The sequence below is a fragment of the Rhineura floridana genome, chromosome 13 (assembly GCF_030035675.1).
Source record: "Rhineura floridana isolate rRhiFlo1 chromosome 13, rRhiFlo1.hap2, whole genome shotgun sequence".
Classification (NCBI taxonomy): Eukaryota; Metazoa; Chordata; class Lepidosauria; order Squamata; family Rhineuridae; genus Rhineura; species Rhineura floridana.
The window spans coordinates 20,396,199-20,423,521 of NC_084492.1; the positions used below are offsets into that span (position 1 = coordinate 20,396,199).

General features: G+C 43.8%; 2 protein-coding genes across 4 annotated transcripts in view; both read left to right on the plus strand.

The window, feature by feature from the left end:
• Nucleotides 1-4,118, plus strand: part of CDH5 (cadherin 5) — a 47,991-nt gene extending 43,873 nt beyond the window's left edge. For all 3 annotated transcript variants that reach the window (XM_061594199.1, XM_061594200.1, XM_061594198.1), the window contains one exon: nucleotides 1-4,118. In XM_061594199.1, coding sequence (XP_061450183.1) covers nucleotides 1-509 — 509 coding nt within the window. In that variant the 3' untranslated portion in view covers nucleotides 510-4,118.
• A 13,194-nt stretch (nucleotides 4,119-17,312) lies between these two features.
• BEAN1 (brain expressed associated with NEDD4 1) overlaps nucleotides 17,313-27,323 on the plus strand; it is a 73,484-nt gene continuing 63,473 nt past the window's right edge. The window contains exon 1 of the mRNA XM_061594252.1: nucleotides 17,313-17,666. The gene's annotated coding sequence lies outside the window, so the exon portion shown is untranslated. The remainder of the gene's footprint in view (nucleotides 17,667-27,323) is intronic.

Here is a 27,323-nt window from a genome sequence, read left to right on the forward strand (position 1 = left end):
TGATTACGGTGCTAATACTTCTGAGGAAGAGACACAAGACAGATCTGAATGTTCTCAGGAAAAATGTGGCAGATATCCATGAGCAGCTGATGGCTTATGATGAAGAAGGTGGTGGTGAAATGGATACCACCAGCTATGATGTGTCAGTCCTGAACTCAGTTCGCCAGAGCAGCATGAGATCACCAAGGATGACCATGGAGACCAGGCCTTGTGTGTACTCCCAGGTACAAAAGCCCCCTGGACATGGGCTTTCAGGCACTGGAGAAATGGGCATTATGATTGAGATTAAAAAAGACGAAGCTGACAATGACGGGGATTTGCTGCCATATGACACTCTCCACATATATGGTTATGAAGGGGCAGAGTCCATCGCGGAATCTCTAAGCTCTTTGGGATCAGGATCCTCAGACTCAGATATCGATTATGATTTTCTGAATGACTGGGGTCCCAGGTTTAAAATGCTAGCAGATCTTTATGGACTAGATCCCAATGAAGATCTTGTGTATTGAGTGTAGAGTCATCAGCAGATTTTCCCAGCCTTAGCCACAGACCACGTTGCTAACAAACTGTCGGGTCAGAAGGCAGAACCAACCAGCTCTTCATGAATTCTCCATACATAAACCAACTCTGTATAGATAGATAGATAGGTAGGTAGGTAGATAGGTAGATCTGGAGCAGGTTTAAACAACCAGGATGATTGAAACCAAAAATAAAATCAGGATCACAGGAACAAAAAATAAAATCCCATTGCATCATGGAATTAAAAAACATTCCTTACATGGAAATCCATTTAATTTTTTTTAAGCATCATCTTGCTCTATTATGCTAAAGTCTAGCTGGGTTTCTCTTCTCTGTAAGTAATCTAATGAGCTTTCCTGTCAATCAGAATCCCTTTTCAAATTAATTGCATCTGCAATGATTTTTCTATTTTATTGATGGGAAAATGCAGCTGTGATGTGGTGATTTGCCTCGCAAGAAATCATGGGATAACCTGGGATTTAAACTCAAGTATAAGACCTCTTCATAAGCAAATCATACACTCTACCTAACCCAGCGGAAAACCAGAGTCCCCATCACATACTCCCATTCTCTTCCAAATGAATACAACCACCCCATTCATTTTTTGTTGAGGCATACTGGGATAGGAACAAACAGTCTCCATATTGTGAGGCAATCACACAGGCCCAGCTATGCCTCCACACTTCAACAAGGGCTCCTACTGGGAGGAAGGGTGGGATATAAACCTAATAAAATTAATTAAAAAATAAACAGTCATGAACCCTGTTGTCCGTGTGTTTGGAGCACACCAGAAGGGGCTCTGTGCTCATGCATAGAACGCCTTCATGTGAAGGAGAACCCTGATTGGGCCACTTAAATCCCAGCAATGGGTAGGGCAGGGCTTGCCCATGTGGCTTCCCACAGACATTATTTTTGAAGTGTGGCTGCTGCCCGTTCAAACATTAATGATCTCTTCTTGTTTGTTTTAGTTACTTAGAATCCCTGCCCTTAAAGATAAAACCCACCCAACATGCTAGAGAGGAACTGTTTTCTGGTCTTCAGAGAGAGTAAATTTCCTAGTTTCAAGAGTAGGTTTCATTTGATAGCAACATTTTTAATGCATGTATATATGGGCTACATTTTTATTAAAATTTTAAAATGGCATTTTTTTCCAAACACAGTTGAAGAAATTCAGCTGCATCAGGGAACTTTTCAAAGTTAAGAGCCTCATTAACTGTGAAACTATCTTAACACTTTCCTTCTTGTTGATGTTCCCCCCCTCCTCCTTCTTCCAGGTACTGTAAACATGGGTATTTTTGAGCATTTGGCCCTTGCAAAATGCAGACAGGCGATTCATCATCATCGGCACCAATTTGCCCATTCCAAAACTGGCTTAGGCTTTCCCCAGATAACAATGATCTTCTTATTTGTATACACTGTTAAGTAAGCCCTGTGGTTCAAGACACATTGATTCTACTAACATTTACCTTGGAAGAGCCTGTCCCTCTTTTCCCTAAGGCAGAGATGTGGCCTTCCAGATGTTGTTCGACTCCAACACCCATCAGCTCTAGCTAGGATGGCTAAAATCCAGGGGTGATTGGGGTTGTAGTCAGGGCCAGTGCTATCATTAGGCCAATTAGGCAGCCGCCTAGGGCGCAGACCTCAGAGGGGCACAGTACTGACCTTTGAGGGGCACAGTTTTATAGTTTTTTTAACCCTTGGAAAAAATGCAACTGAAATAAATGTAGCAGTTTCAAGTTTTGTGCTTTTAATTTTTTCTGCAAGACTTCTGTTTCTGAAAATTGAAGTTAGCAATTTTTTTGGGGGGTGCAAGTAGTTAGCCTTGCCTAGGGCACAAAATAGCCTGGCACCAGCACTGGTTGTAGTCCAACAACAGGTGGAGGGTTGCAGGTTTCCCCATTCTTCCTCTAAAGAATCCTGGGACCTGTAGTTTTGTGATGAGAGAGAGGGACCTCCAGATTGGAACATGATAAATGCAGAGAAGCTGAAACTGACATATTCAGCCATCTCTAATGGTGCACCCCAGATGTTATTGGACTCCAGTCCTCACCAGCCACAGCCAGCGTGGTCAATGGCCAGGGATGATGGGAACTGTAGTTTAACATCATCTGGAGTCCACCACATTGGCTATCCTTGAGTTATTTCAAGGCCCCACTTCACTTGCTCCAAATTATACAGCAAACTATTACCTATAGCTATTGATTGTATAAATCATACAATCAAGATAAAGGATTGTTAGTATGTTATATGTGTTGAGATTGGCTTTACAATGCCAAGATTATGTATTATTATGTATTATTACAATGCCAAGATTATGTATTGCCACCCTGGGCTCCTGCTGGGAGGAAGGGCAGGATATAAATCAAATAAATAAATATTTGATGGGGAGCAGAGAAACAGTCTATATTTTTAGTCTCTCATTTGGAAGCATTCTGATAACACACTGTGCATAGTAGGTTGTTCATGCATCCTCAGACTACTGACTCCTGAGCAGCCCCATAGGCTCCAGCATTTTTGCACCAGAGTACACTGTATGTTTCACCAAATGATGGAGATGGATCTGAGTAACAGTTTCCAGGATCCCAGAGATGGGGATCAGCCACTGTTATGCTACCCATTTCCACCAGGCCTTGGTACAACCTGATACCTGCATAGCCCCTAAGCAGTCTCATTTTAATATCTGTTACCCAGTGGAGGCTGGTACCCACTGGGACTGGTAGGCAGACACCAGGGAGGCCAACAGTAGGGGGCATCAGAGCAAATGGCTGGTAGAGCTGGAGCCAATAATAGGTGAAGCCAACTAATTCTGGTTTTGTCCCCATCTTCCTCCCTGCTGACTTCTATAAGGGTGACACTGAGACTAAGAACGAGGACGCTCACAACCAGTTCCACCCTCTGGACTGGTTGTAAGTAAGGAAGTAAGCAGGTGGGGACTGGCTGAGGTCAGACTGAGCTTAGTAGATCAAAGCTCCACTTGCCCTCTAGGCTTAACTCCTGGTGCTGCTTCCCCATCCCATCTTGTGACAAGATGGCTTCAACATTAGCCAATGTTTTCTCTTCACCACCCCTGTTACTCTGTTCACCACGTAGCCTAACCAAGACTTCTGAAAAACTCAAAAGCTTGTACAGTATTTTGTGATATATTGGTTGACCTAATATAGATATTGGGTTGTTTTTTTTCTTATGGACCAACATGGCTACCTTTACTTTTTGTGTGACCAGAGTGAGTATACCTTTATTCACTAACATGCCAAATCCAGTCTATGTGTATTAGTATGGTTCTACTAAAGGAATGTAGTACTTTTAAAAAAAATATTCCTACTAATGAAGATATTCACTTGTAATTAACATATTTGCTATTTAACCAGTGGGATTAACTGTAAAATCATTTAGAGCAATTGTAATGCTTTTATAAACGATATCCAGTTTTTTAAATGCCCTGTGATCCGTGTATTTTGTAGTCTGTTTGTGTTAAATGCTATTCTATGAAGTACTGGCTTTAATTTCTACTGTACATTAATGGTTTTTGCACTGGATCGTTTCATTGTTTATTTAAGTTGTGCGGTTGTATGTATGTATGTGGTGTTTTTTTACCTATATAAAAGCCAAATTTATGTATAATTGCGTTTGTCTGCTCATCAGTAAGATTCTCGGACAAAACAACCATGATTTTAGTGCATTTCAAACATCAAGGGACTCTAACAACAGGATGATAAATTTGGCTTAACAAATGGGTAAGGGACCATACTAAAGCTGCAGTCCTAAGGTGGGAGGGGGAGAACCAAAGGGGTTGAACCACTTTATCCTATGCCCTGCAGGGCTCAAACCCAGAAGGGTGGAAGTTAGGGCAGAATAGGTATAGAGAAGAAATTCGATTTGGTTCACACTTAAAGCTGACTTTATCAAATTTGCACTTTACAAAACAACGTGAGAACCGAAACACAGCCACCATCTGAAATTCACACATCCAATTATTTTATGCAGTTCTCCAACCAATGTTTACAAAAATACACATATTAGTGGGAAATAGCAAGATCCTCTGTGGCGCAGAGTGGTAAGTGGCGGTAAAAGCTCTGCTCACGGCCGGAGTTCGATTCCAACGGAAGGAGGAAGTCGAATCACCAGTAAAAGGGGTCGAGGTCCACTCAGCCTTCCATCCATCCGTGGTCGGTAAAATTAGTACCCTGCATACGCTGGGGGGTAAAGAAAGGCCGGGGAAGGAACTGGCAATCCCACCCCATATATATGGTCTGCCTAGTAAATGTCGCAAGACATCACCCTAAGAGTCAGAAACAACTCGCACTACAAGTGCGGGGACACCTTTACCTTTACCTTTAGTGAGAAATATGCATAAAATAGATATATTCATGAAAATAACATACAAAAATGCATTATATTAGGAGAAATTGCTAAATTTGCAACAATGTGTACCTTAGTCCAAACTACATAAAATATGTTTACCTGGAGAAATTCACATTTATTATTATTGTTGTTGTTGTTGTTAGGCTGAGGCTCCAAAAATGGCTTAGTGGGGGGACGGAGAAGCTCATCCAACCTGCTAAGAACCCTTGTGGTAACGCAGTCTCTCAATCATGAGATTCCTCTCGCCATCTGTTTCAAGTTCAACTTTTCTTTTCTTAAAAGTGAATAACTTGCACAAGGGCAAAGAAGAAATACTTCATCCCTTGGAATGTCTAGGGTGGGTAGAGGAATCTTATCTCACCACCCCAGCAATGGCCTTGTTACTTCTTGCTCCACCAGTCACCACTGTGCTCCACTACAATTCCTCATCCACCCTCCAGGTTATTTTTGTGTACATAAATGCATTGGGAAATCATGGATCTCCTTTGTAACATAGGTAGTTTAGCTCTTAAATAGCCATATCACTGGGCTTCCTTGAAATCAGCATTTTTTAAAGTTGTGGCATGTACACAAAGGAGCACCAGGTGGCGCTCAGTTCCAGCAATACCATGTTAAAAAACATAGCAGTTCTGCTGTTCTTTGAATACTTTGCTGTCAGGACTGCATGATTTTATTAGGAATTGAAAGATCTGTCCATTTTGGTTCCTTTCTGTTTCTCATTCTTCCAGTCTTAAATTTAGTTCTCCACATTTCTGCAGCGTGCTATGTGTTTTTTTTAAAAAAAATTCTCATGAAAATTCTCCAGCATTTTAATGAGAATATCTCCTAATAAACACATTTCTGTAAGCAGTTTTTGACTAATGTACACATTTTTAAGCAACTTATCCTATTATTATTATTATCCTATTATAATGCATTTTTGTGTGTTATTCACATGGAGAAGCTATTTTAAAAAGTTCCCAGGTAGTGCAAGCAATGGTGGTAGAGCAGCACCTGGTGGGAACAACTCATGCTGCAAGTTCTTCTTCGACCACCACCCGGGCGTTTTCGCTTACGTGCTCAACTACTACTGCATGGGCAAGCTGCACTGCCCCGCCAACGTCTGTGGGCCACTCTTTGAGGAGGAGCTAGCCTTCTGGGGCATCGACGAGACCGACGTGGAGCCCTGCTGCTAGATGACCTACTGGCAGCACAGTGATCCTGAGGAGGTGCTGGACATCTTCGAGGCACCCGACCTCATCACCAGCAAGCTGCCCCCTGAACCCAATGATGACGATGAGCTGGCCACCAAGTGCCTGGGTATAAGGATGTGGGTGCCGTCGGCACCTCTTCCTCCTCCTCTGCCGCCAATGGCTCCCCCCTCAATGGCAAGGGCGGCTGCTGGAGGAGGCTCCAGCAGTGAACGTGAGCACTCTTCAAGGACCCCTACTCTTCCCGAGCCACCAGGACTCCTGATAATCTGATGCCCTAAGATGCAGTTTACTTAGCTTATGCGTAAATCCAGCACTAGCCTTCCGCTACCCCATGTCTTACTATCTGAGCAACACAGAGCACTTTGCGGAGTACCTCGCCCTCGAGCAGTACCAAGTCGCCGCCACGGGAGAGGGAGAAGGAGAAACGTTTTTCCTCTGTTCTTGTTGTATTGTATTTGCATTGTTTTTGTTGCATTGTATTTTTAACTGGCTATTTCTTACGTAATTTTTTTTTGTAATATGTTTTATAATATTTTGTTCACCACTTTGGGAGCCTTTTGGCCCCAAAGTGATATATAAATAAACTATAATAATAACAATAATAATTTTCACTCATATATTCATTTCTATGCATACTTTCCGCTAACGTGCATTTTTGTAAACTTTGGTTGGTTGGCGAACTGCATTGCAAAATTCAATTAAATTTCAAAGGATGGCTATATGTTGATTCTCATGTTGCTTTGGAAAGTACAAATTTGATAGAATCAGCTTGATATGCCCTGGGCTCCTGCTGGGAGGAAGGGCAGGATATAAATCAAATAATAAATAAATAAACATGGTGCACTCAGGGTAGGACTCTAGAGAAGACATCCAGGGCCCAATCTACAGAATGAGCAGGAGGGACCCAGAACACAACAGGGCTAGCCTACCGTGGTTTTAAGTAGATGAAGTAATACACACTACAATTGAAAGGGCCCTCTTCTCCTGATGCTACCATGAAGTCCAGATTTGAAAATTGCCTAACTGCATTCCCTGGCATTGAGATCTAGATTCATTGCCGATCAACATAGCAACCATGGGTTGATGCCCATCTCCTGAGGGCAGTGTATTTGGAGGAGATGCAAGAAAAAAAGGAAGAATTCCCTTGTATCCTGCCATGCTTCCAGGCAGTGGAGGCTGGTGCCCATTGGGACTAGTGGGGCAGGAGTCAGAGAAGGCAGCAGTAGGTAGAGTCTAATCCAATGGAAGGCAGAAGCAGAGCCAATGGCAGGCAGAGCCAATTCATTTTACTTTTGTCCCTATCCTCCGTCCTGGTCTGTTCTACAAGGGGGAAATGGAGACTAAGGACGAGGCAGCAGACAGCCAAGGCCACGCTCTGAACTGGTTATAAGTAAGAAGGCAGGTGGGCTTGGAGGGATCAGTACTGAAGTTGGTGGGGCAGTGCCCCATTTGCCCTAATGGATTGCCACCGGTACCCTCCAGCACCCAACCAAGAACCTAGGATGCCACATACTCCATCACAAGTCAAATACCACTCTCTTTTTCTTCTTTGGAACGTAGGTATCTTCCTTAGACTATTGGTCCATCTAGCTTGGTATGGCCTACACTGACTGGCAGCGGCCCTCCAGGGTTTCAGGCAGGAGTGTCTCCCACTCCTACTTGGAAGGAATTGAACTGGTCACTTCTGCATGCCAAGCAAATGCTCTACCACTGAACTATAGCTCTTCTTCTTCTTTTCCACTTCCTTTGTAAAATATCAAGTCTCTTTTGAGAACTCTTGGGTTTTCCCCCCTCCACAAAGGTCAAACATAATGCATCCAACCTTTCAAATGTGGCCTTGTTGACCAACAGCCCTTTCAATAGTGCAAAGAATGCATTTCAAGAGTCTTATGTGATATACCTCCTGACATGTGCTTTGCTTTCTGCTCCGTATTCAAGCAGGATGCAAAGGTGCTCAGAAACAGCATGAATGTGTTTTCCTTCATCCATCACTAAACCTTGACTTTCTTCTAGCAGGGTTTTGAATTCCATGACCCTGAAGAGCCTCTTTTTGTGCATTCTTTCCCTGTTCTTTTAGTCTTCTGAGCCTCTCTTGCATTCCTCTGAAAATGGATTGCACAAAGTCTCAATCTACCTGTACCCCTTTATCTGTACCTATGACCTTGACGCTTTCACCCTTTCTTTTGCTTCAAAATATTTTATATACAGTATAAAGAACTTCTAGTTGATCATCTTACCGCATCTTCTCCCTTTCACAGGTCAATCTTATTTAAAACATTCAGGGAAGAAGTGTGTGTCACTTTTTCATTAGGAGCCTATGGATATTTTTGACAGTGAAAGCTGTAAAACTGAATTCTCAATCTCAATTTGCAACAGAGAGCAATCCAAAAGTAAGGTTACTTGGCAGGCTTTTCTTTTCTTTTCTTTTGGATTCTCATTTTCACACAAGAGGACAAACTGGGTAGCTTTGAAATGGTCTCCTTCTGCTTCTTTTGGAAATCCTCTTTTTAACTAGGACTCGCAAGTCCCAGCGATTGCTAATGTGCCCTCTGTTTAAAATCTGCTGTGAGTTGCATGAGTTTAACAAGAAGGTAGGGATGGCCTCTAGCAGTGTGAACTTAAGTGGGAAGTGATATTCTCAGTATGAAAAGGTTTAAGACCAGAGAAGGCTATCTCATGTAGGTTTAAGCTTCACAAAGCCAGGAAATGGGAGGCTACGGCTGAAGCCTTAACAGATGTACCCGTGATGTGCAATGTCACAAACTGTGCTTGCACCCACATGTTTCCTAGATCTTTCAGGCCAAAATCTAGATGGGAAAGATGGAGTATCTAGGACCACCAAAGATGCCCCACATTATCCTGACTTGGTCCTGAATTGCCTTATGGAGCATCGGAGGCTTACTGAATTACTAGACAAATCCTCCTGTTAGGTTGACCCATGCCTGATTGTTGCTGACATCAGCAGTTGGTAGTTTGCTTGTTGATGGCATCAATCGGTGGCACACACACACATTCGGAAACCTGGCGAGGGGAACAATTCAGACAGGAGCCCAAAATCAAAATGATACATCATTATAATATATTTAACTACATATTTTTGTAAGCTGTCATGGCCTCATGCATGGGTGCAGGGGGGCAGCGGCAGGATAGAAGGCAAGCGAGGTGAGGGAGTGAGGGGAGCAAGGATGGTGGGTGAGTGGGAGAGTGAACATTGGGGGCAAGCAAGCAAGCAGGTGAGTAGGTAGGCGAGCGAGTGAGCATCGGGACAGGCAAGTTGGGGGTGAGCGAGCAAGCAGGTGGCAGTGACAACAGGAGACATATAAGCTGTTGAAGTTGGGTGGCAGTGGTGGCCTGGACAGGCAGGAGGCCAGTAAGCTGCCTAAATGGGTCAGCAGTGAGTGCCTGGGGGTAGGTAGGAGCTTGGGGGAGTTGCCTGGGGATGAGGGGGAGAGGCTTTGGAGAGTTGTCTGAGGATGGGGGGGCTTTTGGTAGTGGTGTGTGTGTGTGTGTGTGTGTGTGTGTGTGTGTGTGTGTGTGTGTGAGAGAGAGAGAGAGAGGGGGGGGGAGAGCGCTCCGGCTGTGTGTGTGTTTGGGAGTTCCTGTAGGGGGGAGGGTTGGTGAATGAAGTGTGCAGGGGCAAAGCCCCTAGTATGTATGTATGTATGTATATGTATGTTTGTGTGTGTATAGACACACATATATTGCTTGCAACTGAACCTTATCTGTTATCTCTTATCTGCTTCCTGAGATCAAAGTCAGGGGGAGTGGGTATTACAGATCAGGACCGCTGGGTGGGACTGTCTAGCCCCACTTATCTTCAAAGGAGGTGATCACGGAAGGGGCACCTAGGATGGCTAATTGGCCCCCCTCCCTGTTGCCAGCTAAACCCCATAAAAATGAAGGGTGATCCTTCAGTTACTTGTCCCTGTTCCTTTATTCCAACTACTTGACCTGTCTGATGACGCTGTTGGGAACCAGACGTTTACTGTAGTGAGTATAGCTAGATTAAGTTTTGTTCTGTTGATTGTCTGAATCTCTCACAGTATTATGTGAATGTGTCTGTTGTTTAGCCCGGTAGAGGGCAATCAGCTTTAAAGGAAATATATGCAACTCTCTTTTTGTACGTACCTTTCTTTTCTTTTAAATAAACTACCCTTTCATTAATGGTGTGTATTGCTTGGGGCTATGACTCTAAATTGTCCTTGATCACTTGGACCTACTGACTACCACTGATTAGTGTGGGTTAATGCCCTAGAGCAGAGGGTGTAACAATAGGTCTCTGCTCTAGGATCTCCGTTAGTGCTCTGAATTTCCCTTATTCAGAGTGGAAGCTAAGAAAGGGGTGGTGGCAGTTCTACCATAAAACAGGGAAGCCTGGTGGGCCTAATTAGGCCTGTGGGCTAGGGGTTCCCCACCACTGACTTAAAACATGTTGCTGTAGGAAATATAGACAAAATATCTTAATTTAGAATTTCAGGAATAGTTTGGATAACCGGTTTTGGCAACCAGCATCTTTTTAGTCAATCAAAATGTTTTAAATTGTTTAACCAATTAATGGAGCAATCCGATAGTTGCTTATTTGAAAACATGTCCCATTATGTTCGATGGAGTTGACTCCCAGGTAAGGTTAAATAGGATAGCAGTTTGGGGAACGGCCATGGCTCAGTGGTAGAACATCTGCTTTGCATGCAGGAAGTCACAGCTTCAGTCCTTGGCATCTCCAGGTAGGAGATGGGAATGTCCCCTGTCTACAAGCTGGAGAGCAGATGCCAGTCAATGCAGACATTTCTAAGCTAGATGGACCAATGGTCTGAATCAGTGTAAGGCAGCTTCCTATATTCCTCATGCACCAGTCCTACTATTTTGAAATTAAATGTGAATCCTTCACTAAATTTATTTATTTAGTCTATTTCTACACTGGTTTTCATCACCAGGTGACCTCAAAGCAGCTTCCATTTCAAGAGCAAAATAATATAATATAAACAATTCAGAACAAAATAATAATAATAAACTACAACAGTATCAATAACTCCACAAAATATCATAAAACAGGCTAAAATCTCAAATCAACCTAGTCTGCAAAATCGAGAGAAAACACACAGAGAGAGAAAACAAATACACAGTAGAGTCCCATCGTTGTATAGCAGTCCATAATCTTCAAAGAAGGCTGTAACAGATTCCTTGGTAGCAGTGTCTTCCTTCAGTGTCCAGACAGGCTTGCTTCCATCTCCTTGTCCATGGGCTCACTGAGCTGCAGCTCCCCGGGCTGCTGCTGCTGCTGTTGCTGGTTCATGTCAGGTAGCAGCTGCAGCAGCTTGGGCTCGTGGGCCTGGGCCTTGCCTGGAGGAGGAGGTGGACACGGCGGTGGCGGTTGTTGTTGAGCAGAAGGCCCTGCACCAGGTTTCTGAGACTGCATCTCCAGACCACAAGGCCCTCTCCTTTTTCTCTTGCCTAATCCTTTTTAAAAAGTCATCTTAGAATCAGTCACCACATCTTGCAGCAGTGAGTTCCATAATTAATTATATGTTGTTGTATGAAATGAAATGGCAATGGACTGCCTTCAAGACGATCCCGACTTATGGCTACCTTATGAATAGGGTTTTCATGGTAAGCGCTATTCAGAGGGGGTTTACCATTGCCTCCCTCTGAGGCTAGTCCTCCCCAGCTGGCCAGGGCCTGCTCAGTTTGCCACAGCTGCACAAGCCAGCCCCTTCCTTGTCTGCAACTGCCAGCTGGGGGGCAACTGGGCTTCTTGGGACTATGCAGCTTGCCCACGGCTGCACAGGTGGCAGGGCACATAATCCCCGAGCCACTCACTGTGGGGGTGATCTTTAGCTGGCCCTTTACACCCAGGCGACACGAGTGGGGATTTGAACTCACAGACTCTGGACTCCCAGCCAGGCTCTCCTCCCCACTGTGCTATACCAGCTGTTTTGTATGAAATACTATTCATCTGTCCTGAACATACAACATGAACCAGTGTTGGGGTAGTAGTTAAGAGTGTTGGACTAGGGTTCAAATCACGGTTCAAGTCAGCCATGAAGCTCTCTGGGTGACCTTGGGCCAATCATTCTCTTTCAGCCTAAAATATCTGGTTGTTGTGAGGATAAGATGGGAGGCAAGAGCTCTTTGGAGGAAAGGTGGGATATAGAAATGTAATCAATGAATAAATAATAGTAAATAATTAATAGTTGTCCACTTAGGTGGAACCTTTTTTTTTTTTTTTTTACTGTTAGTTTGATTTGGTGGGGGGGAAATTTAATCCTACTCCTGGAACAAAAAGAGAGCAAGAAGCACACATAAGAGATGGTACAGGTACATTGCTGAATGAGAGCCAATAATTGCAATGCCAAACTGATTTTTGTTTTTGCTAGAATGATCATATGAAAGTCGATGGAACTACTGTCACCTGAAAAGATGAGTCATAGTTGGGAACCAACTTGATCACCACAGAGGAATTTGATGAAGTCCTCATTTGACGAAGTCCTCCTGCTAATCTCATATCATATACGTCCAGACTCAGATTCTTACCCTCATGCTGGGTCGTAATCATTCTCTAATTAACGCATTGCCTGAAAACTGCCACTTTTGACAGCTGAAATTGCTTTTGATCGCAGGTCTGTTTTCATCCCATGATTTCTTAGAATAGGGACCCAGAGAACACTAAAAAGACAGAAAACTATTAAAACTCAAAAGACATTTTCAAATCAATTCTTCTTGTTGTTGTTATGTATATGGAAAGTGCATTTCGCATGAGGTGGGATCAACAAAAAGTAGATTCAAACATGCATTTTCTAGGAAGACCTACTATTGCAAGTGATTTTAGTGAACTTTGGTTAATGGGGGGGGCTTGGAGGGGGGCGGGAGGGTTAACTGATGTTCTTATGGTTTATGCTTCTGGTTTTTGCTGCCCTGCTTTTTCTTTTAACAGACAGACCCCATCCACACTATATATTTAAAGCAGTATCATTCCACTTTAATCATGGCTTCCCCCAAAGATTCCTGGGAAGTGTAGTTTGTCAAGGGCACTGAGAGTTGTTAGGAGACCCCTATTCCCCTCACAGACCTACAGTTCTCAGAGTTTCCTGGGAAGAAAAATAGGTTCTTAAACCACTCTGGAAACTGTAGCTCCCTGAGAGGAACAGGGCTCTCCTAACAACTCTATGTACCCTTCAGGAACTACAATCCCCAAGATTCTTTGAAGAAAGCCATGATTGTTTGTTGTTATTGTTATGTGCCTTCAAGTCGATTACGACTTATGGCAACCCTATGAATCAGTGATCTCCAAGATCTTGTAGGTTCAGATCTCTGGCTTCCTTTATGGAATCAATCCACCTCTTGTTTGGTCTTCCTCTTTTTCTACTCCCTTCTGTTTTACCCAGCATTATTGTCTTTTCTAGTGAATCATGTCATAAGAACATAAGAACATAAGAAGAGCCTGCTGGATCAGGCCAGTGGCCCATCTAGTCCAGCATCCTGTTCTCACAGTGACCAACCAGGTGCCTGGGGGAAGCCCGCAAGCAGGACCCGAGTGCAAGAACACTCTCCCCTCCTATGGCTTCCGACAACTGGTTTTCAGAAGCATGCTGCCTCTGACTAGGGTGGCAGAGCACAGCCATCATGGCTAGTAGCCATTGATAGCCCTGTCCTCCATGAATTTGTCTAATCTTCTTTTAAAGCCATCCAAGCTGGTGGCCATTACTGCATCTTGTGGGAGCAAATTCCATAGTTTAACTATGCGCTGAGTAAAGAAGTACTTCCTTTTGTCTGTCCTGAATCTTCCAACATTCAGCTTCTTTGAATGTCCACGAGTTCTAGTATTATGAGAGAGGGAGAAGAACTTTTCTCTATCCACTTTCTCAATGCCATGCATAATTTTATACACTTCTATCATGTCTCCTCTGACCCGCCTTTTCTCTAAACTAAAAAGCCCCAAATGCTGCAACCTTTCCTCGTAAGGGAGTCGCTCCATCCCCTTGATCATTCTGGTTGCCCTCTTCTGAACCTTTTCCAACTCTAGAATATCCTTTTTGAGATGAGGCGACCAGAACTGTACACAGTATTCCAAATGCGGCTGCACCATAGATTTATACAACGGCATTATGATATCGGCTGTTTTATTTTCAATACCTTTCCTAATTATTGCTAGCATGGAATTTGCCTTTTTCACAGCTGCCGCACACTGGGTCGACATTTTCATCGTGCTGTCCACTACAACCCCGAGGTCTCTCTCCTGGTCGGTCACCGCCAGTTCAGACCCCATGAGCGTATATGTGAAATTAAGATTTTTTGCTCCAATATGCATAATTTTACACTTGTTTATATTGAATTGCATTTGCCATTTTTCTGCCCATTCACTCAGATTGGAGAGGTCTTTTTGGAGCTCTTCGCAATCCCTTTTTGTTTTAACAACCCTGAACAATTTAGTGTCGTCAGCAAACTTGGCCACTTCACTGCTCACTCCTAATTCTAGGTCATTAATGAACAAGTTGAAAAGTACAGGTCCCAATACCGATCCTTGAGGGACTCCACTTTCTACAGCCCTCCATTGGGAGAACTGTCTGTTTATTCCTACTCTCTGCTTTCTGCTTCTTAACCAATTCCTTATCCACAAGAGGACTTCTCCTCTTATTCCATGACTGCTAAGCTTCCTCAGAAGCCTTTGGTGAGGTACCTTGTCAAACGCTTTTTGAAAGTCTAAGTACACTATGTCCACTGGATCACCTCTATCTATATGCTTGTTGACACTCTCAAAGAATTCTAATAATTCTGAGACAGGACTTTCCCTTGCAGAAGCCATGCTGGCTCTGCTTCAGCAAGGCTTGTTCTTCTATGTGCTTGGTTAATCTAGCTTTAATAATACTTTCTACCAGTTTTCCAGGGACAGAAGTTAAGCTAACTGGCCTGTAATTTCCGGGATCCCCTCTGGATCCCTTTTTGAAGATTGGTGTTACATTTGCCACTTTCCAGTCCTCAGGCACGGAGGAGGACCCGAGGGACAAGTTACATATTTTAGTTAGCAGATCAGCAATTTCACCTTTGAGTTCTTTGAGAACTCTCGGGTGGATGCCATCCAGGCCCGGTGATTTCTCAGTTTTTATATTGTCCATTAAGCTTAGAACTTCCTCTCTCGTTACCACTATTTGTCTTAGTTCCTCAGAATCCCTTCCTGCAAATGTTAGTTCAGGTTCAGGGATCTGCCCTATATCTTCCACTGTGAAGACAGATGCAAAGAATTCATTTAGCTTCTCTGCAATCTCCTTATCGTTCTTTAGTACACCTTTGACTCCCTTATCATCCAAGGGTCCAATTGTCTCCCTAGATGGTCTCCTGCTTTGAATGTATTTATAGAATTTTTTGTTGTTGGTTTTTATGTTCTTAGCAATGTGCTCCTCAAATTCTTTTTTAGCATCCCTTATTGTCTTTTTGCATTTCTTTTGCCAGAGTTTGTGTTCTTTTTTATTTTCTTCATTCGGACAAGACTTCCATTTTCTGAAGGAAGACTTTTTGCCTCTAAGACCTTCCTTGACTTTGCTCATTAACCATGCTGGCATCTTCTTGGCCCTTGCGGTACCTTTTCTGATCTGCGGTATGCACTCCAGTTGAGCTTCTAATATAGTGTTTTTAAACAACTTCCAAGCATTTTCGAGTGATGTGACCCTCTGGACTTTGTTTTTCAGCTTTCTTTTTACCAAGCCCCTCATTTTTGTGAAGTTTCCTCTTTTGAAGTCAAATGTGACCGTGTTGGATTTTCTTGGCAATTGGCCAGTTACATGTATGTTTAATTTAATAGCACTGTGGTCACTGCTCCCAATCAGTTCAACAACACTTACATCTCGCACCAGGTCCCGGTCCCCACTGAGGATTAAGTCCAGGGTTGCCGTCCCTCTGGTCGGTTCCATGACCAACTGATCTAGGGAATAGTCGTTTAGAATATCTAGAAACTTTGCTTCTTTGTCATGACTGGAACACATATGCAGCCAGTCTATGTCTGGGTAGTTGAAGTCACCCATTACTACCACCTTTCCTAGTTTGGATGCTTCCTCAATTTCATATCTCATCTCAAGGTCTCCCTGAGCATTTTGATCAGGGGGACGATAGATCGTATTAAGTCCCTCCTGGGGCACGGTATCACCACCCACAACGATTCTGTGGAGGAGTCTGCCTCTTTTGGGGTTTCAAGCTTGCTGGATTCAATGCCTTCTTTCACGTATAGAGCGACTCCGCCACCAATACGTCCTTCCCTGTCCTTCCGATATAGTTTATATCCAGGGATAACCGTATCCCACTGGTTTTCTCCATTCCACCAGGTCTCGGTTATGCTCACTATATCAATGCTCTTCTCTAAGACCAAGCACTCTAGTTCTCCCATCTTGGTTCGGAGGCTCCTAGCATTAGCGTACAGGCACTTGTAAGCAGTGTCTCTCTTCAAGTGTCTTTGGCACTTGTGGTTAGGCCTGTGGTAATTTTGCTCTTCTGAATTTATATCCTGTGCCCCTGCTCTCACAATGCCTACTTCTAGGCCTACCCCTTTTAAAATTTCATCATTTCTTTGGTTTTTATCCCAGGGGGGAGGTTTATTCCGAACCGGACCTTTCTCAGCTCCTGTCGGGTTTCGCCCCTCAGTCAGTTTAAAAGCTGCTCTGCTACCTTTTTAATTTTAAGTGCCAGCAGTCTGGTTCCATTCTGGTTCAAGTGGAGCCCGTCCCTTTTGTACAGGCCCGGCTTGTCCCAAAATGTTCCCCAGTGCCTAACAAATCCGAACCCTTCCACCCGACACCATCGTCTCATCCACGCATTGAGACTGCGAAGCTGGGCCTGTCTGGCTGGTCCTGCGCGTGGAACCGGTAGCATTTCAGAGAAAGCCACCTTGGAGGTCCTGGCTTTCAGCATCCTATGTCTTCTCATTATGTGTCCAAAGTATGATAACCTCAGTTTCATCATTTTAGCTTCTAGTGATAGTTCTAGTTTAATTTGTTCTAAAACCCAATTATTGGTCTTTTTCGCAGTTCATGGTATGCGCAAAGCTCTCCAACACCACATTTCAGTGAGTTAGTGGAGGTGCCTGGCGGGGAGGGCGGGCCGGCGACAGCAGCAGCAGCAGCGGCAACTAGAGACCCCAGTCCCCTTGTGCACTCCAATTCCTGGTCCGCCTTTTTCCTGCCACGCTGGGGCGCTGCTATTGCATACTGGGCGGGCAGGCGGGCTGCGCTGGGCTGGGCGGTGCGAGACGGACGGCAGGCGGCCATCGACGGCACCCAGTTCCCGCAGCTGCCCGCAGCCACCAAGCTGGGCTTCCTCGAGAGCCCCAGCCAGGCGCTGCGGCGCAGCCCCTGGGAAAGTGCTGCTGCCGGCGGACTCAGGTCACGCCGGCTCGCCCGTCAGCGAAGCGTCGCGGGCCCCCTCCTCTTATGCTGCTGTTGCTTTGGCCAGGCTGGCGGCGTCTGCGCTCCTAGGCGAGACGGAAGTCTGCATCTCCCGCCGCCGATGCTGGTCCCGCTGCCTTTCCCGTCGCAGCTGAGCTGCTCAGGAAGCCGCCGCCGCCGCCGCCGCCGGAGCGCGTGGAGAGATCGCCCACCTGGGTGTGCTCGGGTAAGAGGCCGGGGACCGGGAGAGGGATCCTGCGGCTGGGTGGGTTGCTTGGTTGGTTTGCTGCCGGGGCTTCATGCGAGTAGCACACGCGGCCGTTCATTGGCATCCTTCTGTTTCAACGCGCTTTCTGTCCCATCCTCCGACGAAATCCACGCAAATCCTTCTTCTCCTCGGTAACGGACAAATCCACAGCCCAATCCACAGCCTGGACCACTTGGGTAATAGCTAAATTTATAGGTCGATCGATATCTATGCCTACACACTCGAAAAGCCTCCCCCAACCTGGTGCCCGCCAGATGTGGTTGGACTCCAACTCCCATCAGTCCCAGCCAGCCTGACCAGTAGCCAGGGATGATGGGCGTCGTGGTCTCAAACAACAGGAGGGCACCAGGTTGAGGAAGGCAGCGCTAAGATTTAAACTGGTATGTGTCTATTTCATGGGAACTCATTTTTTTGCGGTGGGGGGATCAGGGATGGGGTGGAGAGTCCAGGTGATTTGATCTGAAACAACAGAACCCCTTCCATATTTTTACACTGGCCCAGGAAGAATAGAAACAACTCAATGAAATATCTCTAAATATTTCCAGTGGGGTGGATTCAATTCCCACCCCCTTTTAAGCCAGTCCCCAATTGTGTGCTCAAGTGGGTGAAAGAGAAGGGCTGGGTCTCTGCATCTGCAACATGGGGAAATCTGTGGAGTGTTGGGTGTGCACCTGTTAGTCGCATTTATACATTGGTCTGTGGGTGCATCCCTTCTTAATTAGTTCCATGGAACCAATTAAGGCATTTGTATAGGCATAGGGAGAGGAAGGAAGCGGGGGGGGGGGGAAGCATCTGTGCAGATAAACACAAGGCGTCTACAAGTCCTGCAGTGAAACCCATCATTTTGGCACAATTATGTCAATGGCAATGGGGTTTTCTATGGAAACTTTGGAAGCATCCATAATATATTGCATGGATCTGTACAAATACAAATGCATCTCTCGCTCTCTGAGCTTCTTGAAGTGAGAAAGCAGATGGGCGTCTATTTCTCACTTTGACTTTATTTGATGGAAGGTGGAAGAAAGACAATATATATACATTTAAACGCTAATCATTGCTGGGTGTTTTATAATCGCACAAATGGTAGCAGAAGGAGAGTGGTGTTTTGTTTAGGTTTGGGGCAAACATAGACCTTTATGTTTCAAAACCTAGTTTAAATCTAACTGATTTGTCCCTGCAGCCCCAGAGGCCAGGACTACTTTCTTTCTTTCTTTCTTTCTTTCTTTCTTTCTTTCTTTCTTTCTTTCTTTCTTTCTTTCTTTCTTTCTTTCTTCCTTCTTTGTTTATTTATTTATTTATTTATATTCCACCTTTCTGCCAAAGAACTCAAGGTGCCATACAAACATGGTTCTTCCTCTCCTGATTTTATCCTCACAACAACCTTTTCAGGTAGGTTGGGCTGAGAGGCAGTGACTGGCCCAGGGCCACCGAGTGAGTTTCGTGGCCAAGTGGGAATTTGAATCCTGGTCTCCCCGGACCCAGTCTGACCCTCTGACCACTACACCACACTCTCCCTCTGGCTCTCACTGACATTCAAAGGGCTTAAGTTGCGGTAAGATAGATTTGGGTTGAATATTAGGAGAAATGTTTGATGGTGAAAGCAGTTTGACAATGGAGATACTTACCCACAGGGATGGTGGGCTCTCCCTCACTGGAGGTTCATTGGAGCACTGGCAATGCACTGGACTCTTGACACTGTCACCCTTGATTGCCCTCTCTAGCACTGTGGAGCCTGTGTTGTACCTTGGGGATCGTTCATATGGGGACTTACTCCGAGATCGGGTTACTCACATGCCTGTTAAATTCGCTGAGTTTACATGATGTTTCAGCCCATGGGAAGGCAAGTCCCTGCTTTCTCCCTTAAATCTGAAGCAAATCAATCCAGTCCAAATAGGGAAGGAAAAACCATCTGTGCTTCGCATCTCTAGGGGCTTGTAGACGCTTAGCTCCAATGCTTTGGTGAATCCACACCCACTCCCTCTTCCTCCTTTTGTTTTGTTTCTTTTTACTCTGGAACAAACTGAGCATGTTTGGTTGCTAAGGTAACCAGAGGAAGAGATAGTTTGACCTTAAGAAGGCGTGGGTCATTAGGAAGCTGCGAGATTAACCCTTCCCCTTCAGTATGAACGCAAAACAGCTGATTGAGGGCTCATATAAGGTAAGAAGTGTGAACTTCTTTTAGGGAATGGCATTTTAGACCTTTTGGAAGTCTACTATGACTTTGAGGGTAAAATTACTTGCCTCTGTAGGAATCCAAATGCCATATCCCCATTCATTGCCATCTCCAATGAGGTGTCCAGGGCCATGTCTGCTGCAACCCCATGGGATCAGTTTCACTTGATGTGACCTGATGATGTGGTCAAGGTATTTATGATGATGTGGCCGACCATGTGTTTCTTTGCCGCTCCTGGCTTATTAAAGCTTGAGATGGATGTTGGATCCAGGGTGTTATCAACACATCTTTGTAGGAGGAAATGGTCCCAGCTGTCTTGGAAGGGGCAATGATTTGACCACTCCTGAAAAGGCCTACCCTGGATTCATTGGTCTGTGATAACTACCACCCGGTTGCAAATATTTCCTTTTTGTGGAAGATGGTTGAGATGGTTGTGAGTTGCATGTACTCTTGGATGAAACCAATTATCTTGACCCATTCCAGTTAGGGTTCAGGCCTGGTAATGGGACTGAATCAGCATTGGTCACCCTAATGAATTACCTTTATCGGGAGAAGGAAAGGGGGAGTGAGACCCTGTTGTTCTTACTTGATCTCTCAGCAGCTTTTGATACCATTGACCATGATATCCTCCTGTACTGGCTCTGTGAGATGGGAATTGGAGGCACTGTTTTACTGTGGATCTGATTCTATCTCCAGGGTTGATTTCAGAGAACAGTACTGGGTGATTGTTTCTGGCCCCGCTGGCAGTTGTGCTATGGGGTGCCACATGGTTCCATCCTGTCCCCAGTGTTATTTAACATCTACATGAAGCCCTTGGGAGCGGTCATTAGGAGATTAGGGGTGAGGTGTCACCAGTACTCTGGTGAATATCCAGCTCCTTTTCTCTGTAACATCTGATTCAGGAGAGGCCGTGCAGACCCTGGACCAGTGCCTGGACTTGGTGGTGGGCTGGATGAGGGCCAATGAACTGAATTGTAGCAAGATGGAGGCATTGTAGACGAGCAGTTCTGAGTCTGTATAATTGGTCAATTTCCTGCTTTGGATAGGGTCGTACTCCCCCTGAAGGAGCAGATTCATAGTCTGGTGCTCCTGGATCTATCTCCGTTGCTAGAGGCATTCTGTGGCTAGGAATACCTTTTACCTGCTTCAGTTGATTTGACAGTTACAGCCATTTGTGGACCAAGATAGCCTAACTACTGTCATCAATGCACTGGTAACCTCTAGACTGGGTTACTACAATGCACTCTAAGCGGAGTTTCCCCTGAGGCTGGCCTAGAAGCTGCCACTAGTGCAAAATGTGGCAGCTCGACTGCTCGCTGGGGTAGACTATCATCATCATATTAGACTGCCACTGAAAGAATTGCACTGGATGCCAATTAGCTACTGGGTTAAGTTCAATGTGCGGGTTCTGGTGTATAAAGCCCTATACAGCTCAGGACCAGGATACCTAAAAGATTGTCTCACCCCCTACATACTCAACTGATCACTGTGTTCTGTAGGAGAGAGCATCCTTCAAAGGTCTGTTCTGCATAATGTTGAAATCGGGCTTTAGTGTGGTAACACCTACCCTTTGGAGCTCCTTCCTGTTATTTATCAAACAAGTGCCATCTCTCTTGTCATTTAAGTGCTTGTTGAAGACTTTAAAAAAAAATGCTTTCATTGATTTTCAGAAGAAAAAAACAGTACTAACATTTACAAAGCATAAACAAAACATCCAAACTTTCCTGTTTCAACAGGCCTTCTAAGTAGAGATATTTATTCCAGGTGGAATCAGTATTGGATTTGAAATTGATTTTGCATGTGTAATTGTTGTTGTTTAATTGTTTTATATGCAATTGGGATGTTTTTAATAGATGCAATTATTTTAACTGTTTTTATATATGTCATCCTTTTATATATGATTTTTATTGTATTGTAAATCCTTTTAAAATGCCATACAGGAAGTGGTTCAGAAATGAAACAGATGATAATGTCTGCTCCGAAATAAGCCTTATTGAGTTCAAGGGGGCTTATTCTCATGTAAGCATGTGCGTGGATTGCAACCTAATTTATTGTACGTTAATCAGACTAGGACACTTTTTTTGCATGGTTCATAGGTGTTTGTAGTGACAAATTACTTCAGCAAAAAGAAGTAAATTGCAACCCTAACTATGTCTGCTCAGAAGAAAAATCTATTGAATCCAGTGGGCCTTTCTCCTGTCACTTGAGTTAGGTTTGTAGCCGTAATGTGGTTACACAGCCCAGCTTTGTCCTTTTGAGGCTTTTAGACTGCAATCCTTTGCCCAGTCACATAGGAGTAAGTCCCACTGAAATCAGTGGGTCTTATGTCTGAGTAGACATTACATTATTGGTTTTGTGGTTCTTTTTAATTAAATCTGTATCCCGCCCCGCCTCCTCCCAGAAGGAGCCAGGGCAGCAAACAAAAACATCTTTAAAATCTCTTAAAAACAAAACATTTTTAAAAATATCTTTCAAAAAAAATTTTTTAAAAAAAGAAAACCCAAAAAAATTCCAATACAAATGCAGACTGGGATAAGGTCTCTATTTAAAAAGCTTGTTGAAAGAGGAAGTATTCAGTAGGCACTGAGAAGATAACAGAGATGGTACCTGTCTAATATTTAAGAGGTGGGAATTCCAAAGAGTTGGTGCCACAGCACTAAAGGTCCGTTTCCTATGTTGTGCAGAACGGACCTCCTGATAAGATGGTATCTGAAGGAGGCCCTCACCTGCAGATACCATCTCATCTGGAGGTCTGTTCTGCACAACATAGACATGTATAGGATTGCACTGTAACAAAACAGAAAGTTGTGCATGTTGTTTCATTAAAACAGGAGGCTTTCCAAAATGTCAGTGAATGACTGACTTTTATTTCTACTCATTAGAGCGACTGTTTAATGGATTCCCAAAATCTGGCTAGTAAACTGAGTGGGTGTGCTTTGACAACGTCATGTACCACTAACTGACATCTGCTGTGCAAACCAAAACAAACTGTTATTAAGAATCCTTCCCCCTCTCCTTCCCCCTCCCTCCATTCTTTTCTTCCACCGTTCTCTTATCTCAAGAAGCTCCATCCATATTGGAACAAGCAGCAATGATTCCAATCTACAAAAATAATCTGCCGGAGTTTGGGAATTTGTTGTTCCAAAATGTGAATGTGGGTGCACGTGTGGGAGATTATTAGCTGCTTTAATAGTAAGTATGATTGCAGTACTCTGAGAACATTCTCTTGAAAATTCCCATGAGGAAATCGATCAAGGGAGGGGAGACCAAAAGTCTTGCTGCATTCACAGAACTGTTTATAAGGATGCTCAATGCTTTGACCAGCATCGGTAATATAAGCCTCATTAAGTATAAAATAAGAGCTGGTCACACAGTCACTCTCAGTGATGGGGGAACAGGGCTGTGCCAATTGTCCACACCCCCAACTGCCAATATACCCACTGGCCATGCCCCCTCCTGGCAGCCTCATGTTCTAAAAAGGACTCCCTACGTGTACAGACCTGTGTGTGTACACAAATTGTTCTCGCAGTCAGGATCCCTGATTGGTTGTGTGCAAGTAAGTCCCTTTCTCACTAATGCAGTATGTGAAGGCACTGGAAGGATGTAGCTAGCAGGTACACTTCTGTTCCCCTTTCATATGTTAACATATGGGAGGTGTCATGTGTATAGCCCTGTACAGTAGGGCCCTGCTTACCGGTGCTTCACTTACCGGCGTTCCGCTAATGCGGCAGCTTTCATTCCCCTTTTTAAAAGCCGGTTTTGCGGCATTTTCGTGGCATTTTCACGCGACACGCCACATTATACTCAATGGGGTTCCACTTTATGGTGATTTCCGCTTTACGGCGGGGGTCCGGAACGGAACCTGCCGTATAAGTGGGGCCCGCCTGTATTTGAAGACCCTTTTTTAAAAAAAAATTAAAAATGTAAACATGCAGTATCTGTATCTGGGTAGTTTGAAATCTGCTCTCTAAGCACAGATGCGCTTAGGGCAGTATGGCAAATGACGTATTGCCATCTTTCTCCTCTGCCAGGAATTGCCCAATATGTCTGACTGGAAAAATTTGCCCTTCATGCCTGATGATGAGGGACCCAGTCACTGAGTCAAGTGAACAGTTCTTGTGGTTTTGATGCCACAGAGCCGGGGAGGGGAACCAGTGGTCCTCCATATGTTGCTGGATTACAGATCCCATCATCCCTGACCATTGACCATGCTGACTGTGGCTGATGAGAGTCCAAGCACATCTTGAGAGCTACAATCACTGCCTTAAAGCTTTTGGATCTACAAATGCTCAGGCCCGTTGAAAGTAATTGCTGGTATTTGTAGTGGTTAGAGTATCGGTCTAGAAAGGCTGCGGTTCAAATCCCCACTCTGCCATGAAGATCACTTACAGGGTTGTTGTGAGGACTCTCTCTCTCTCTCTCTCTCTCTCTCTCTGTGAATGATCTTGCAGCCTCTACCTTACAGGGTTGTTGTGAGGACTCTCTCTCTCTCCCTGTGTGTGTGTGTGTGTGTGTGTGTGTGTGTGTGAGAGGGAGAGAGAGAGAGAGAGAGAGAGAGAGAGAGAGAGAAAGAGAGAGAGAGAGAGAGAGAGAATTATGCACACTGCCTTGAGCTCCTTGGAGGAAAGGTGGAATAAAAATGAGATTGATTGACTTTGGTGGTCATGCAAGGTGAGAGGAGCTTGTGAAACAGGCTTCTCTGATCTGGATGTGGAAACAAGAGGAACAGAACATAGCAGATAACGCAAAGAGCCATAGCCTCGTGGTAGAGCACTTGCTTTGCATGTAGAAGGTCCCAAGTTCTCCACATAGGGTGAGGAAGGGCTTCTGTCTGAAACTCTGGAGAGCTGCTGCCAGTCAGTACAGATAGTACTGTGCAAGATGGACCAGTGGTCTGTCTCACTATAGCAGCTTCCTCTGTTCACTTTGTGAGTTGAATGATCTACTGGTAGGTGTGAATGGTGCTTTAGCGACAGAGGAGGACAATGAGATCATCTGAACTTATGCTGCTACAATATGAGTGGCGAATCTATGAAGGCTCTAGGCATTTTTGATGCTGAGAATGGGGAAGAGCTGTAGCTCAGTGGCAGAGCATCTGCCTTCCATGCAGAAGGTCCCAAGTTCCATCCCCAGCACCTCCAGGTAGGGCTGGGAGAGACTCCTGCCATAAAAATCCTGGAGAGCTGCTGTCAGTCAGTGCAGACAAGATGACTCCGTATAAGGAAGCTTCCTATGTTCCTCTGAGTTAACATGGCATGTATGGGAGATAGGGGTGCCAGGTTCCTGGCCTGAGACTGATCCTGTATCTTTAGGAGAAGAGAAAGTCAGCCAAGTGCAGGTGTTCTTGCAACACTGTAATGGGAAAAACCACAAGGTGGAATTCTCCCTTCCCCCTGCACAACTTTTAAAGATAGAGAAGACCTCTTGGTTGCCAGGCCCAGCCTCCAAGAGGTCTTCTGTATAGTGTTCACAAAAATAGATTAGGGGAAAGTGTGCACAAAATGAATTTACGTAGCATTGGTGAAAATAACATACAACAATGCATTATATTAGGAGAAATTACTTGCAAAATTGTATATATTAGTCAAAAGTATATGAGGAGAAATTTGTAGTAAAATGCTGAAGAATTTTTGTGAGGATTTAAAAATTTTTTCAAATTGCTGGAGAAATGTGGAGAACCAAATTAAAGATTAGAAAAATGAAAAACTGAGAGAACTGAAATTGACAGATTGTTCCATCCCTAGTTATAATACTATTTTGTGTTGTGTGATTTTGTTATTATATCATATGTTTTAAACCACTTCTGTGTCATCTCTAATAGAAGATGATGATGATGATGGGTGGTTTCAATGCTAGTCCTATTGACCATAGATGTAGGTTCATTAATTTCAGTGGGTCTACTCTGAATAGGACTTACTTGAATATTTATTTATTTATTATTTGATTTATATCCTGCCCTTCCTCTCAGCAGGAGCCCAGGGCGGCAAACAGAAACGCTAAAAACACTTTAAAACATCATGAAAAGACCTTAAAATACATTAAAACAAAACAACGTTAAAAACATTTTTAAAAAAAGCTTTAAAAACATCTTCTTAAAAAGGGCTAAAAACATTATTAAAAAAACATATTAAAAGCAATTCTAACACAGACACAGACTGGGAATATAATATGTTAGTCTGAGTTTGGGCTAAAAAGTTTCTGATTTGCTATAGATGTAGTGAATAACCTTTGAACAGTTGCAGGTCTGCTGAAGCTAAGCATTTACTGTGCAACCCTACGCATGTCTGCTCAGAAATAAGCCCCATGAGTTCAATGGGATTGACTCCCAGGTAAGTGTGTATAAGATTACAGTGCAATCCTTTATACACTTGCATGGGAGCTGGGGAAAAGATTTCCAAAAGAATGTTAATGTTTCTTTAAATGTGGATCTTAAAACTTTTAAATTGTTATTCCAATAGCATCTTACTCCATTGAGATGAAACTGCATTTTCCCTATGATTAATGATATCCATTGGTGGTGTAATTCAATACAAGCAGATATAGTCATATTTACTGTGCATGTCCTAAGGTCATAACATTTTAGGTGCTAGTTCTTAATCACGTAGAGGAAATGGCATGGTTTTAACATATCGTTGAACCCTTTAACTGTATTATTTTGAAACCTTTAACTGTATTATTTTGTTATGTCCAACCAATAATCCCATCAGATGATTAGGAAATGATTATTCATCTTCTTACTGCTGTAAGAATAACTGAAGAAGCAAAAAGACATCTCATTAATCTAAGACTGGTTGCTAAGATTTTGGATTATTGTGAATTTGATTACATTAACAAATTGTGCCAGAGCTGGAGAACACAGACAAATAAATAGGTTTAGTGGAAGATGGAATAACTTCATCATGATTTAGTTATTTATTTATTTATTTATTTATTTATATCCCGCCCTTCCTCCCAGCAGGAGCCCAAGGTGGCATTAGAACTTGAAGAATTAGGTGCAATTGGGTGCAATCTATAATCTTATGTAAGGTTAGAGGTTTTATTATTATTATCATTATTAATGCTACTACCACTAATAATAATAATACAGATTCATGTTGATTTATCTGCTGACTTGTGAGAAATTTATTTATCTATTTTATTTATATCCCACCTTTCCTCCAAGGAGCTCAAAGTGATATACATGGTTCACCCCTCCTCGGTTTATCCTCACAACAACCTTGTGAGGTAGGATGAGCTGAGAGACACTAACTGGCCCAAGATCACCCAGTGAGCTTCATGGCTGAGTGGGGATTTGAACCCTGGTCTCCCAGGACATAGTCCAATACCATAACCATTACACCACTCTGGCAGGAAGTGAATGATGACTCTCTTAAAATAATATGGGCTAATGTTCTTGTTTGCTGACTCATGAGAAAGAAATGAATTATGTTAAGTTTTTATTT